Below are 12202 nucleotides of genomic sequence, written 5' to 3' on the forward strand. Positions count from 1 at the left end.
CAGGGTGGCTGCAGAAGATCTTTGTACTATTCTTGTCATTTTTCTGTAGATCTCAAATCGCTTCAAAAATTTTTTTTAATATGGAATAAAATGTTTTAAAAAAAGCACAATAAGGTCTGCTCTATGCAGCACACAGGGTTGTTCTGAGACTGAAATAGTAATAGATAAAAAAAGTACTTTTTAAACTATCAAGACACAGACATGAAAGGCATCATTAGCACAAATATGAGTATGTCCAATCAGTGGGCCTGGTTCCCTCAGTGAAGAGAAAGTCAAGTCATTTCCCTTGGAGGCCAAAGGGCCAGGGGCGGGAGTAAGATTCGAGCCAGGAGACGACCACAGAAGGAGGTAATGACACAAGGCCACAGAAAAGGCTTCAGCGATCACAATACGATAGATGTTAACTTCCTTTACTAGGGCACCAAAGAAACCCTGCTAACCCAGCACTGTTTCATGTCTCAGATTACACCCACTGGCCACACATGGACAATAAGATGTGAGAACTACTTGTAAAATGCAAACAAGAACCACTTTCTTTTTTTTTTTTTTTTTTTTGAGACAGAGTCTCTGTGACCCAGGCTGGAGTGCAGTGGCACAATCTCCACTTATTGCAACCTTCGCCTCTCAGGGTCAAGAAATTCTCCTGCTTCAGCCTCCTGAGGAGCTGGGATTACAGGAGCCCGCCACCACACCTGACTAATTTTTGTATTTTTAGTAGAGACAAGGTTTCACCATGTTAGTCAGGCTGGTCTCAAACTCCTGACCTCAAGTAATCCACCTGTCTTGGCCTCCCAAAGTGCTGGGATTACAGGTGTAAGCCACCATGCCCGGCCAAGAACCACTTTCAGGAAGGGCTCAGAACACTAATCAACGGCATTATCAATAGATGTAACTCCTCTCCACTTACCTCATTGGCTCTTGTGATGATTTTATCATCTACATCTGTAATACCCATCACCATGACTATGTTGCATCCAAAAACCTTGGTTAGGATCCTTCGAATGATATCAAATCTAACATATGAGCTGAAAGAAAAAAAAGGGTCAGGATGTCTCTATTACACAAAGTCGTCAGTTATCTTGGTAAAAAATCCATTACATTTAGCATGCTGCTCCATAACTTCCACTGTGTTGGCTGGGCGCGGTGGCTCACGCTTGTAATCCCAGCACTTTGGGAGGCCGAGGCGGGCGGATCATGAGGTCAGGAGATCGAGACCACGGTGAAACCCCGTCTCTACTAAAAATACAAAAAAAAATAGCCGGGCGTGGTGGCGGGCGCCTGTAGTCCCAGCTACTTGGAGGCTGAGGCAGGAGAATAGCGTGAACCTGGGAGGCGGAGCTTGCAGTGAGCCGAGATTGCGCCACTGCACTCCAGCCTGGGCGACAGAGCAAGACTCCGTCTCAAAAAAAAAAAAAAAAAAAAAAAAAAAAAAAAAAACTTCCACTGTGTAGCACAATGGACAGGTCAGCGGGGCAGGTACAAGGAAACTCCCTCTCACGGATGACACCAGGGCCTGGGCCACAAGGGTCCTCAGGAGAAACTGACAAAGGTATTGCATCAATTTCAGGACACAATATTAGCATTTTTAATTTTGGAGTTGTTGCTTAAGTGAGTTGAAGTCTATTTAATTGTATAAAAATTCACTCATAATATAATCTCCTAGTTAAGATAGTGTTTTCACCGTTCTTGTTCATGTTCTAGAGTAATTCTAATTTTTCACTATGACAAAACAGACAGAAGCAAATACTAAATCAAAACAAGTATAATCCCATTAAAGCCATATAAGATTACTCCTAAGAATGCATACACTAGTGTAGAATATTTAAAAATGCCAGCTTATTGATATACTACACTGGGGTAACTCAGACTTGTAAAACTAAAAGGGTTTAAAATCTACTTAGCATCTCAAGAATCTGTTTTCCCATAAAAGTAACCTTAAAACTCAAGGTTATCTAATGTCACACTCACCTCTGCTATCCATGTGGCCTCTCTAAATTTTAGTTCATAAAATTGTTTTATCTTAGGGTGGTGTAGGGGAATCCTAGCCATGTTATTGTATCACTTTAACCTCCCACACGCCCCCTCTCCAAACACAGCTGAGACCAAATCTTGATTCCAGGGACAAAACTATCTCCAAAACTCCTCAACAGATAATTAACCTCTTACAGCTCAGTCTGCTTGCTTATAGGACCGCTGTCCAGTCTTACCGCCCGTGCAGCATGAATTCTAAAAACACAAGCTATTATTACCATTCTCATCACCATGCTCTTCATTCACCTCAAGTTGGTAAAGACTCTAAAAGATGTGAGATTTACAAGAAAAAAAATTACAGGAACCTAAAGCAAACAAAAACAAGAGTCAAGTCCCCTGCTTGGCCCAGAGGAGCCCAGGCTGAGTCCCAGAACTGCCCTTGGAGACAAAAAAGGCCCCACAGCTTGGCAGAGCTGGCAGAATGCAGGGCCATGAGCAACTTGAGACCGAGACGCTGCGGGCAGGCTGTGACCACAGGGGCCACTCTATACACGAACACGCACACACACGCCTTGCAAGTGCCGGGCAGCCGAGTCTGAAGAACACGGCATCAGGAGACCTCGGCTTGCTTCTGTGACTCTACCATGAACCATGCGACCGTCAGCCTGGCTCTTTCTGCCCCGTTTTCTCCATGCACTGGGTGAGTGTGCTCATCTGGGTGATCGCTGAAATGATTCATTTGCTAAGAGTCTTCCCTCAAAACGCTCCAGTGTGACTCCGTCTACCATGGCATGAAATCCAAACTCTCTGGGCCAGACCACGCAGCACCCTCCCCAGTCTGGCTGCAACTGATGCCCCATCCCTTCCCCTGCTCCTCCCCACTAGCACCAAACTGGTCTATTTGTTTTCCCCAAACAGGGTTTCCATCCTTCTGACCTCTTCTGGAAATGGTGGAGGCTATTTTTCAGGGTGTCTCTTTCCAGTGAACTGAGTCCTACCCATTGCTCAAATTCTACCTTTCTGCAGCAGGCACTGTGTGGATCCCTGTCCTGCTGGAGCTGAAATAATTACATCATGCTAACGACATCAGATGGTTGCATAAATAACCACTGAAGGAGTACAATGCTAGGAGAGCTGAGATGGGGAGAGGGAGGTGGGGCAGGCCAGCCCAGTGAAGGCCTGGAGGGGTTGGCCTGGCTGACAGGAAGGTGGTCAAGAGGACAGTCCCAGCTCCCACCAGCCCCTGGGAAGGCCCTGGGTGGACACAGCTTATAACATGCATTCAGCTGCACACTTAAGATGTGTATTCTTTTTTGTATTCATAAAGGTAAATATTATACAAATTAAAACTGCAAGACTTGATTCTCCTAGTTGGAAGTGAGAAGAGATTCTCTCCCCAACAACTTTTAGGATTTCTTCCTCAGTCCTCTTCAAATGCATGTCAATCTTTTCAATGGCTAAATAAACCTCTTGGCAGTTTTAAAACTCAAGAAAATTTCAAAACCTGGGACCTACCTCTGAAATGTAATCAAGAAAAATAACGCCCCATTTTCCAGTGTCCTGGGAAGAGATGGGCCTACCTTGTCATCTGACTCCACACTGTAACTCACCTGAAGCAATGGGTTATGCTATGGTCTGAATGTTTGTCTTCCCTCCAAATTCATGGTTGAAACCCTAACTCCCAAGGTGATGGTTTTAGGAGGTGGAGGCTCTGGGAGTGATGAGGTCATGGGGGCAGAGAGCTCATGACTGGGGTTAACGCCCTCATAGAAGAGACCTCAGAGAATTCCCTCTAACTTCTACCATGTGAGGACACAGCAGGCAGACCCTCACCAGACACCAAATTTGTTGGTGCCTTCATCTTGGACTTCCTAGCCCCAGAAAGAAAGAAATTTCTGTTGTTTATAAGTAATCCATTTTAGGATATTTTGTTACAGCAGACTCACAGAGACAGGCTGTATCCCCAAAGCTCTATAGAAGGATGAGATTTCTTTCTGTCTCTGCAGTTATTTTAGCTCATCCCCTTCTGCTTTAAGGCTTATTCAGTAACAGAACTGTTTTCTTTCTCTTCTACCTTTGTGGAAAGGTTTTCCAGGGTGGGGGTTTTGTTTTTAATATTTCCCCAACATATTTTATAATTCAAGAAAGATGTCGAAATATGCTTTTGATAATTAAAAGTATGTTAGCCCAAAGTAAAGGGGAAAAAATGTATATTTAAAGTATACAGAGTAGGCTGGGCATGGTGGTTCATGCCTGTAACACTTTGGGAGGCCAAGGCAGGTGGATCATTTGAGGTCGGGAGTTCGAGACCAGCCTAGCCGACATGGTGAAACTCTGTCTCTACTAAAAATACAAAAATTAGCTGGGCGTGGTGGTACATGCCTGTAATCCCAGCTACTCCGGAGGCTGAGGCAGGAGAATTGCTGCCAGGAGGCGGCAACTGGACCTGGGAGGCAGAGGTTGCAGTGAGCCGAGATTGCACCACTGCACTCCAGCCTGGGTGACAGAGCAACTCCGTCTCAAGAAAAAAAAAAAAAGTATACGGAGTAAATGTAACTTTTTACTTTTAGTCTAGGAGTGAACAATACTAAGTTTTAAAAAAATCTACAATATGTCATTTTTGTACATTATATTTTGTAAATATACAAAATATTAGGAAAAGTGGTAATTTTGGCAAATGTAGGAGGCAGTACATCTTATGGTTAAGAGGTCAAGAGAGCAACCACTTGGCAGTCAGATAAACCAAGCCTCACACCAGTTCCAATACCTCTTCAACGTGTAATCTTAGCAAAGTTACTCAATCACTATTGAGCCCCGTGACTTCTCACATGTGAGGTACTGTGTTAAGCAGCATTTTATGAGCATTATTTACGAAAATTGTTATAAGATCCAAGTTATCATTCCCATCTCAAAGATGAAGAAACCAGCACTCAAAGCAATCAAGTGACCTGCTCAGTGCTGTGAAGCTAAGAAGTGCTGGGGCCCAGGAATGACTGACCAGCAGGACCCCGGGACCCCGCAAAGGCCTCTTGATGTCACCAAACCCAGCAAAAAACATCTAGTTCCAAACCGGGTCATTTTTCAGTGCTCCACATTGCCTCCCTGAGTTTCCTCACCTGTAAAACGGGTGTTAAGTGCTCAGAATCCCTACAAGAACCAAATGAGGCTGTAACATTTCCCACAATGCCTGGAATGTAGGAATTATTCTGCATCCCTAAGTTGCCACTTAAGAGATAAAAGAAATCAGCAAAAGGCTTTCAAAAATAAATGGTCCTTTGAAGTATGAAAATTCAAATCCAGGAAACTCACCAAGCATGGCCAAGGTGCGCATGATCATATACAGTTGGTCCGCAGCTATACCTGGAAACAAAGTTAAAATCCATCGTGTGGAACATATTTGCAAGAAAAGACAATCGATTCTCAGTTATAACGATCATATAATTTTTAAAGTAATCACTTCTGGTGGATGAATAGCCGGGGTTTATCATACTTGCTCAATTCATACCCAAACCTGCAAAAGCACCGCGCATCCCCAGCTTCTAGAACGGTGCGCTCCATGCAGCTTCCTAAACGCCCTCCCCGAACCCAGATCCCGTTCAGCCGTGGGAAGTCTCCGCCACGCTCGGCCCCCGCCCGTGCCCCAGTCCCGCGAGGCCCACCAGGAGGCGGCTTCGGCATGCGCCACGATTAGGGGTTCCTTCCTCCCGGTGAGGCTGTTGTACACCTGCACGCCCGTCTCCCGGCCCGTGGGCTGCAGCCAGGCCCGCCCGCGCCCCCCGCTCGCCGCCCGGCTCGCAGGCCAGTGCCACCCAGCCCGCCCGAGGCCCAGCGCGGCCTGGAGCAGCAGGGGGCCCAGGCCTGGGCCGCGCGTCGTCCTCAACATGTCAGCGGCCAGCGCCTACGACTGGGCGGAGACTGGAGCCACGCCGGGTACGCAGCCGGGCGCGCAAAAGCAGCACGGCCCCGCCCCGCCCACGACCTTGGGGCCACGCCCACTCCCGGAAGCAATCCTCAGGTAGCGCCTCCCTTTGGCCTGGCGCGAGTCGCCCGAGGCAAGGGTGGAGAACCAGGGCCCGAAGGGGTGGGGGCGGGGAAGGCCTGGGGTGGAGGGAGGAGGGCGGTGCCGCGCCGGGAGGCCGTATGAAGAGGCGGGACCGTGCCGATCCCCTCTCCTTATTAGCCCAGGTCCTGCGAGGCGTCCGTGTGCGCGCTGTACCAGCCTAGACCTGTGTCCGCCGCGCGGGGGGAGCGTTTACAGTGCAAGCTTCTGCTGCCCGGCCCTGGCCTGTTAGCGAAGTACGTGTGCATCCCAGCACACCCCACCTCAGCACGCTAATACACAATGTCCACCCCAGAACACACGTCAGCACCCCAATACAGTGTGCACCCCAGCACACACATCTGCACCCCAATACAGTGTGCACTGCAGCACACCGTCAGTATCCCAACACAGTGCACCCCAACACACAGTGTGCAACCCAGCATACAGTCAGCACCCCAATACACAGTATGCACCCCAGCACACACCACATCAGCATCCCAATACAGTGTGCACTCCAATACAGTGTGCACCCCAGCACACGTCTGCACCCCAGTACAGTGTACACCCCAATACAGTGTGCACCCCAATACACTGTGCACTCTAACGCACACCATGTCTGCACCCCAGTACAGTGTGCAACCCAACACAGCACGTGTGCATCCCACCATCTGCATTCCAATGCAATGTGCACGTCAATATAGTGTGCACCCCCACACATCTATACCCCAATAGTGTGCACCAGAATACACAGTGTGCAACCCAACACGCACCACGTCTGCACTCCAATACACAGCGTGCTTCCCCCCACCCCTGCCCCGACACATGGCATGTCTGCACTTCAACACTCTCCTGGGGTCTCCGGATGAAATGACCAAAGCTAGGAAACTTCATTCATCAGGTATGTGCAGCAGAAATGTCTGCTTGTGATTCATCTTAAGGTTAAAAGTTCCATGATCCCATATCTTGAGAACAAAAACATTCTGAAAGTTACTCACATTAGCTTGACAAACGTGACTCTATTGGGCCAGGCGCAGTGGCTCACGCCTGTAATCCTAGCACTTTGGGAGGCTGAGGCGGGTGGATCACATGAGGTCAGGAGTTGGAGACCAGCCTGACCAATATGGTGAAACCCCGTCTCTATTAAAAATACACAAATTAGCCGGGCGTGGTGGCGTGCATCTGTAGTCCCAGCTACTGGGGAGGCTGAGACAGAAGAATCGCTTGAACCTGGGAGGCAGAGGTCGCAGTGAGCTGAGATCACACCACTGCACTGCAGCCTGGGCAACAGAGGGAGACTCCCTCTGGAAAAAAAAAAAAAAAGTGCCTCTATTGGTGTCTTGCAATACAATGTCTCAAAAAAAAGAAAAAGTCCCCTTTGCTTTTCCAGTTCTCAAAACAGGAGAGGTTCCTCTGGTTTTTTGTTGTTGTTTTTAGTTTGCTTTGGTGTTTTATTAAAAAGCAAAGGTTTAAGTAGAGACAAACAAGTGTGTACCTAGAGTAGTTTCTCAATATCCTGGAGTCCAACTCTGCAATTCTGTTTCAAGCTAACTGTAGTCTAATGTAATCTATGGTCTAATTTAATAAGGTTAAAATGTTAGAATTAGGAGACCATATAGCCTGCATCAATGCTAACCACTCATGTTACCTAACTACTCTAAATTCTCCTGAATATTATCACTTCTTTCTTGCCTTATGTTATTTTGTAACTTTCTAGTGCTGTGTGTATATTTACCTCCCTATCTTAAATTGTACATTATTTTGAACTACTCACTGTGCCCTGCACTAAATTCAGAAAAGGACTTGGGTTTTGTTTGTTTTGTTTTTTGTTTTCCTGTGGCTGGAAAAAAAATTTAAAAAGAAATAAAAGATCTTGTTGAACGTTGATGAATTAATCCCTAACACAAGGGATTAATTGTGCAGGTGGGAAGAAATCTGGGTAGTAAAATACCTGATAAAGCTGATTCAGATATTAGATGTGCCAGTAAATAAAGCCAATTAACAAAAAGCTCAGCTGCAATCTGTGAGAACACATGAATTCAAGGAAATAACTGGAGCAGGGATTCTGAAAGCAGCTTAATAACACTGAAGATCAAATCTGCACATGAATCTGGACATGTGGTGTATTTGAATTGTTCATAGAACATCATAACTTTTAAATTAACAATAGTATCTTCTGTCTTCAGAAAATTCATGTAATGTTTTTAGCCCCTCACTGGCAGTGATTCTACTATGTTTTCTTTTCTTTTTTTTTTTTTGAGGCAATCTTGCTCTGTCACCCAGGCGGGAGTGCAGTGGCCTGATCTGGGTTCACTGCAGCCTCTGCCTCCTGGTTCAAGCAATCCTCCTGCTTCAGCCTCCACCATAGCTGAGATTACAAGTGCGCGCCACCGTGCCCAGCTAATTTTTGCATTTTTATTTTTATTTTTATGTAGGTATTTTTGAGACAGAGTCTCGCTCTATCACCCAGGCTAGACTGCAATGGCGCGATCTCGGCTCACTGCAACCTCCACCTCCCGGGTTCAAGTGATTCTTCTGCCTCAGCCTCCCGAGTAGCTGGGATTACAGATGCATGCCACCACACTCAGCTAATTTTTGTATTTTTAGTAGAGATGGGGTTTCATCATGTTGGCCAGGCTGGTCTGGGACTCTGGAACTCCTGACCTTAAGTGATCCACCCACCTCAGCCTCCCAAAGTGGTGGGAATACCGGCCTAAGCCACCACACCTGGCCAATTCTGTTTTCTTTTTTTTCTTTCTTTCTTTTTTTGAGATGGAGTTCCACTCTTGTTGCCCAGGCTGGAGTGCAATGGCGTGATCTCCTGGGTTCAAGCGATTCTCCTGCCTCTTTCTCACGTCTCCCGGGTTCAAGCAATTCTCCTGCCTGTCTCCCGAGTAGCTGGGATTATAGGCATGTGCCACCATGCCCAGCTAATTTTGTATTTTTAGTACAGATGGGGTTTCTCCATGTTGGTCAGGCTGGTCTTGAACTCCCGACCCCAGGTGATCTGCCCACCTTGGTCTCCGAAAGTGCTGGGATTACAGGCATGAGCCACTGTGCCCGGCAGCCAATTCTGTTTTCTTAAGGCTTTTGGGGATCATCAAAACAAGGAGAAACATAACTCATTACTTAATGACAGTTAGAAATGTGATCTTTTTGCATATTGAATATTTGCAGGTTGAATATTAAGGTAAAGTAAAACAGACTGCTAATGCTCTTCATTACCATACCTCCCAGCCTACATCTTTCTCCCGTGCTGGTGCTTCCTGCCCTCAAACATTGGACTCCAAGTTCTTCAGTTTTGGGACTCAGACTAGCTCTCCTTGCTCCTCAGCTTGCGGACAGTCTATCGTGGGACCTTGTGATTATGTAAGTTAGTACTTAATAAACTTACATATATGTATATACATTTTATATATATCTCTGTCCATCCTATTAGTTCTGTCCCTCTAGAGAACCCTGACTAACACACCATATATACCTAAAAAGAGGATCCGTTTAATTGAAGTCACCTCCCTCTCCAATCTAGGTTAGAAGGAGGAAGTGTGTTAAAGTTAATGATTCCAAAATATCACTAATGCCATTTCTTAGTCCTTAATGACAACAATAACAAAATCGAGTTCTCAGTATTACATTTTCTTTCAAGGCAAAATCTTGTAAATCAGAAGTAGAGTTAATTATGGTAGCATATGGTTTAGGGGTTTTCAGGTTTAAGATGAATGAGTTTGCATTTATTTTTTAAGCACTTTGAAACTTAAAGAATTCTATGCTTGGCCGGGCGCGGTGGTTCACACCTGTAATCCCAGCACTTACAGAGGCCAAGGCGGGCGGATCACCTGAGGTCAGGAGTTCGAGACCAGCCTGGGCCAACATGCCAAAACTCCGTCTCTACTAAAAATACAAAAATTAGTTGGGCGTGGTGTTGGGCACCTGTAATCCCAGCTATTCAGGAGGCTGAGGCAGGAGAATCGCTTGAACCCGGGAGGCGGAGGTTGCAGTGAGCCGAGATCACGCCACTGCACTCCAGTCTGGGCGACAAGAGCAAGACTCCGTCTCAAAAAAAGAAAAAGAATTGTATGTTCATCTCTTATATCTGACTCTCATAGGTTTGAGCATTTTCAGTTAGACTGGAAATACCATTTTAGAAAAAAGTTTAATTTTTAAATGTTTCTTTTTAATCCATTTGAAATTTCTGTTCTACAGAAAAGTTTTAACATCCATTTTTGTAATACGCCACAGGAAACAAAACTGAGAGAGACAAGATTCTTCAACATATCTTCAAAATTAAGCACCTTTCTTCAGTGACATTTAAAATTCGTTATCAAAGTTAATTATGTTTTATTGCTTGGTCTTCTAAGTTTGTTCCAAAAAAGATAAAATCTTTTTTGACTTTTTATCCCAAGGGGTGGGCTAAAAGTTTTATGGAATGTAAAGCTCCAGAAAACTTTTCACTACTGTATCCCCAGCGCACGGACCAGTAGTTGGCACATGGTAGACACTCGTCAATATTCCTTGTTGAATGCATAAGATGCCTTTTTGGCTTATGTGTATGTGACGAGTACATAACGAGAGGAACAAAATCTTACTCAGATTGTACTGTACTGTGATTTTTTTTTTTTTTAAAAAGATAACCTAGGTTAAACTCCATCTTATCTTTGTAAGGGGTAAATTACTTCCAACTTTATTCTTGAGTTCAGATAAACACTATTCATTCTAGAGCCAATGAATGCTAGGAATAGAAGAACCGGTCTATTTCTTACTATTGTACTTTTAAATTACTTATACGCTTTTTGAGGGAAAGACGTAATTTTCCTTATTCAACTTTGTACTCCCTCTATACTCTCTATTCGACATGTTTGTTTCCACATAATGTTATCTTGTCATAGTCTTTTTTTCTCTTTTTTTCCGGAGATAGAGTATTGCTCTGTCGCCCAGGCTGGAGTGCAGTGGCGCAATCTCGGCTCACTGCAATCTCCCCTCCTGGGTTCAAGTGATTCTGTCTCAGCCTCCCGAATAGCTGGGACTACAGGCACGCGCCACCATGCCCTGCTAATTTTTTGTATTTTTAGTAGAGGCAGGGTTTCACCATGTTGCCCAAGCTGGTCCCGAACTCCTGAGCTCAGGCAATCCGCCCGCCTCGGCCTCTCAAAGTGGTAGGATTACAGGCGTGAGCCACCGAGTCCGGCCAAGTGTTACAGTCTTTTGTGCAGACCAAGTAGCGGCCAATAAATCTTGTAGAAACTACTCATTTGCTTTTAACTAGGCCAAGACTAGAATAGCGTGATCTGTAAGTAAAATAACAGCCATTTCCTCAAATATCAAAGCAAAAGCCCTCCTGATGTGTAGATGAGGTGAAGGGGCTTAAAAGCGAAGATTAAATCCACTTCAAAGTGTAAAGAGTATCTATCCATTTATCATTGCAGCAACGTTGCAACGTGAACAATCCGATTCCAAATACAAAACAGCTCAATTCAGTCTCTGCCGTACTCACATCCATAGCACAAAATACCCCGCAGGGCGCTGGAATGAGCACCACTGCGGCTAATAATCTACCCTATAAATACTGGACGAATCCAAATTTTTATTGGATTACACAGAATACTTTTAAAAAAAATCCAAATAGTTTTAGATGTCACAACAGGGTTCCATCAAATACCACGTTTCCAAATCTTACCACCAGAATGTGTATCCATTTCAACTGCAATTATTTTGTGTCTAAAGCTGTGTACTCTGCTTTGCAACAGGATAAACCCGGTGGATAAAAGCTGAAATCCGACCCTGTCCAAATTAAGAGGCTAAGAAAAATGGAGAACCGCGCTGGAGTGCAGTTGATATAAAAACACTGCAAGGGCTGGGGACAGAGCTTAGTTCGTGGAATACACAGGCAGCACCACCAACCCGGCTCTCCGAAAAAGAGAAAGTCCGGTGAGAAAGGTGAAAACTGACAAGGCATCGTTCTCCAACTTGGTGAAAAAAAGACAATGCAAATAGAGCAGGGTCCAAAGCGGAAGAAAATCAGAGAAAAAAAAGCAGCCAAGCGTGGCAAGCACAGCTCTCGGGGCCACCCCGGAGGGGACCCCCGGCGGCCGCAGCCGGGCGGAGACCGAAGCCGAGACCGCGCCGGAACCGGAGAACCAGGCGGGAAGTGCACAAAAGCACGAGGCCACGCCCAGGAGGGGCGGGTCCTTTGGC

The 12202-nt window shown here is 45.6% G+C and overlaps 1 protein-coding gene across 7 annotated transcripts in view; it reads right to left on the minus strand.

Annotated features, from left to right (window-relative positions):
- The window catches only part of CARS2 (cysteinyl-tRNA synthetase 2, mitochondrial), a 71611-nt gene that overhangs the window by 58406 nt on the left and 1003 nt on the right, over positions 1-12202 (minus strand). For 2 of the 7 annotated variants that reach the window (XM_032151329.2, XM_032151328.2), the window contains exons 1-3: positions 5631-5891; positions 5281-5331; positions 908-1025 (exon numbers count right to left, since the gene is read on the minus strand). In XM_032151329.2, the coding sequence (XP_032007220.1) occupies positions 908-1025; positions 5281-5331; positions 5631-5854 (393 nt within the window). In that variant the 5' untranslated portion in view covers positions 5855-5891. Of the gene's footprint in view, positions 1-907; positions 1026-5280; positions 5332-5630; positions 5905-11684; positions 12109-12202 lie in introns of those variants that run through there. The other 5 variants (XR_009213330.1, XM_058438067.1, XM_058438065.1 and 2 more) reach the window with 5 other exon arrangements.

The sequence above is a fragment of the Hylobates moloch genome, unplaced genomic scaffold (assembly GCF_009828535.3).
Source record: "Hylobates moloch isolate HMO894 unplaced genomic scaffold, HMol_V3 SCAFFOLD_4, whole genome shotgun sequence".
In the NCBI taxonomy this organism is placed as follows: Eukaryota; Metazoa; Chordata; class Mammalia; order Primates; family Hylobatidae; genus Hylobates; species Hylobates moloch.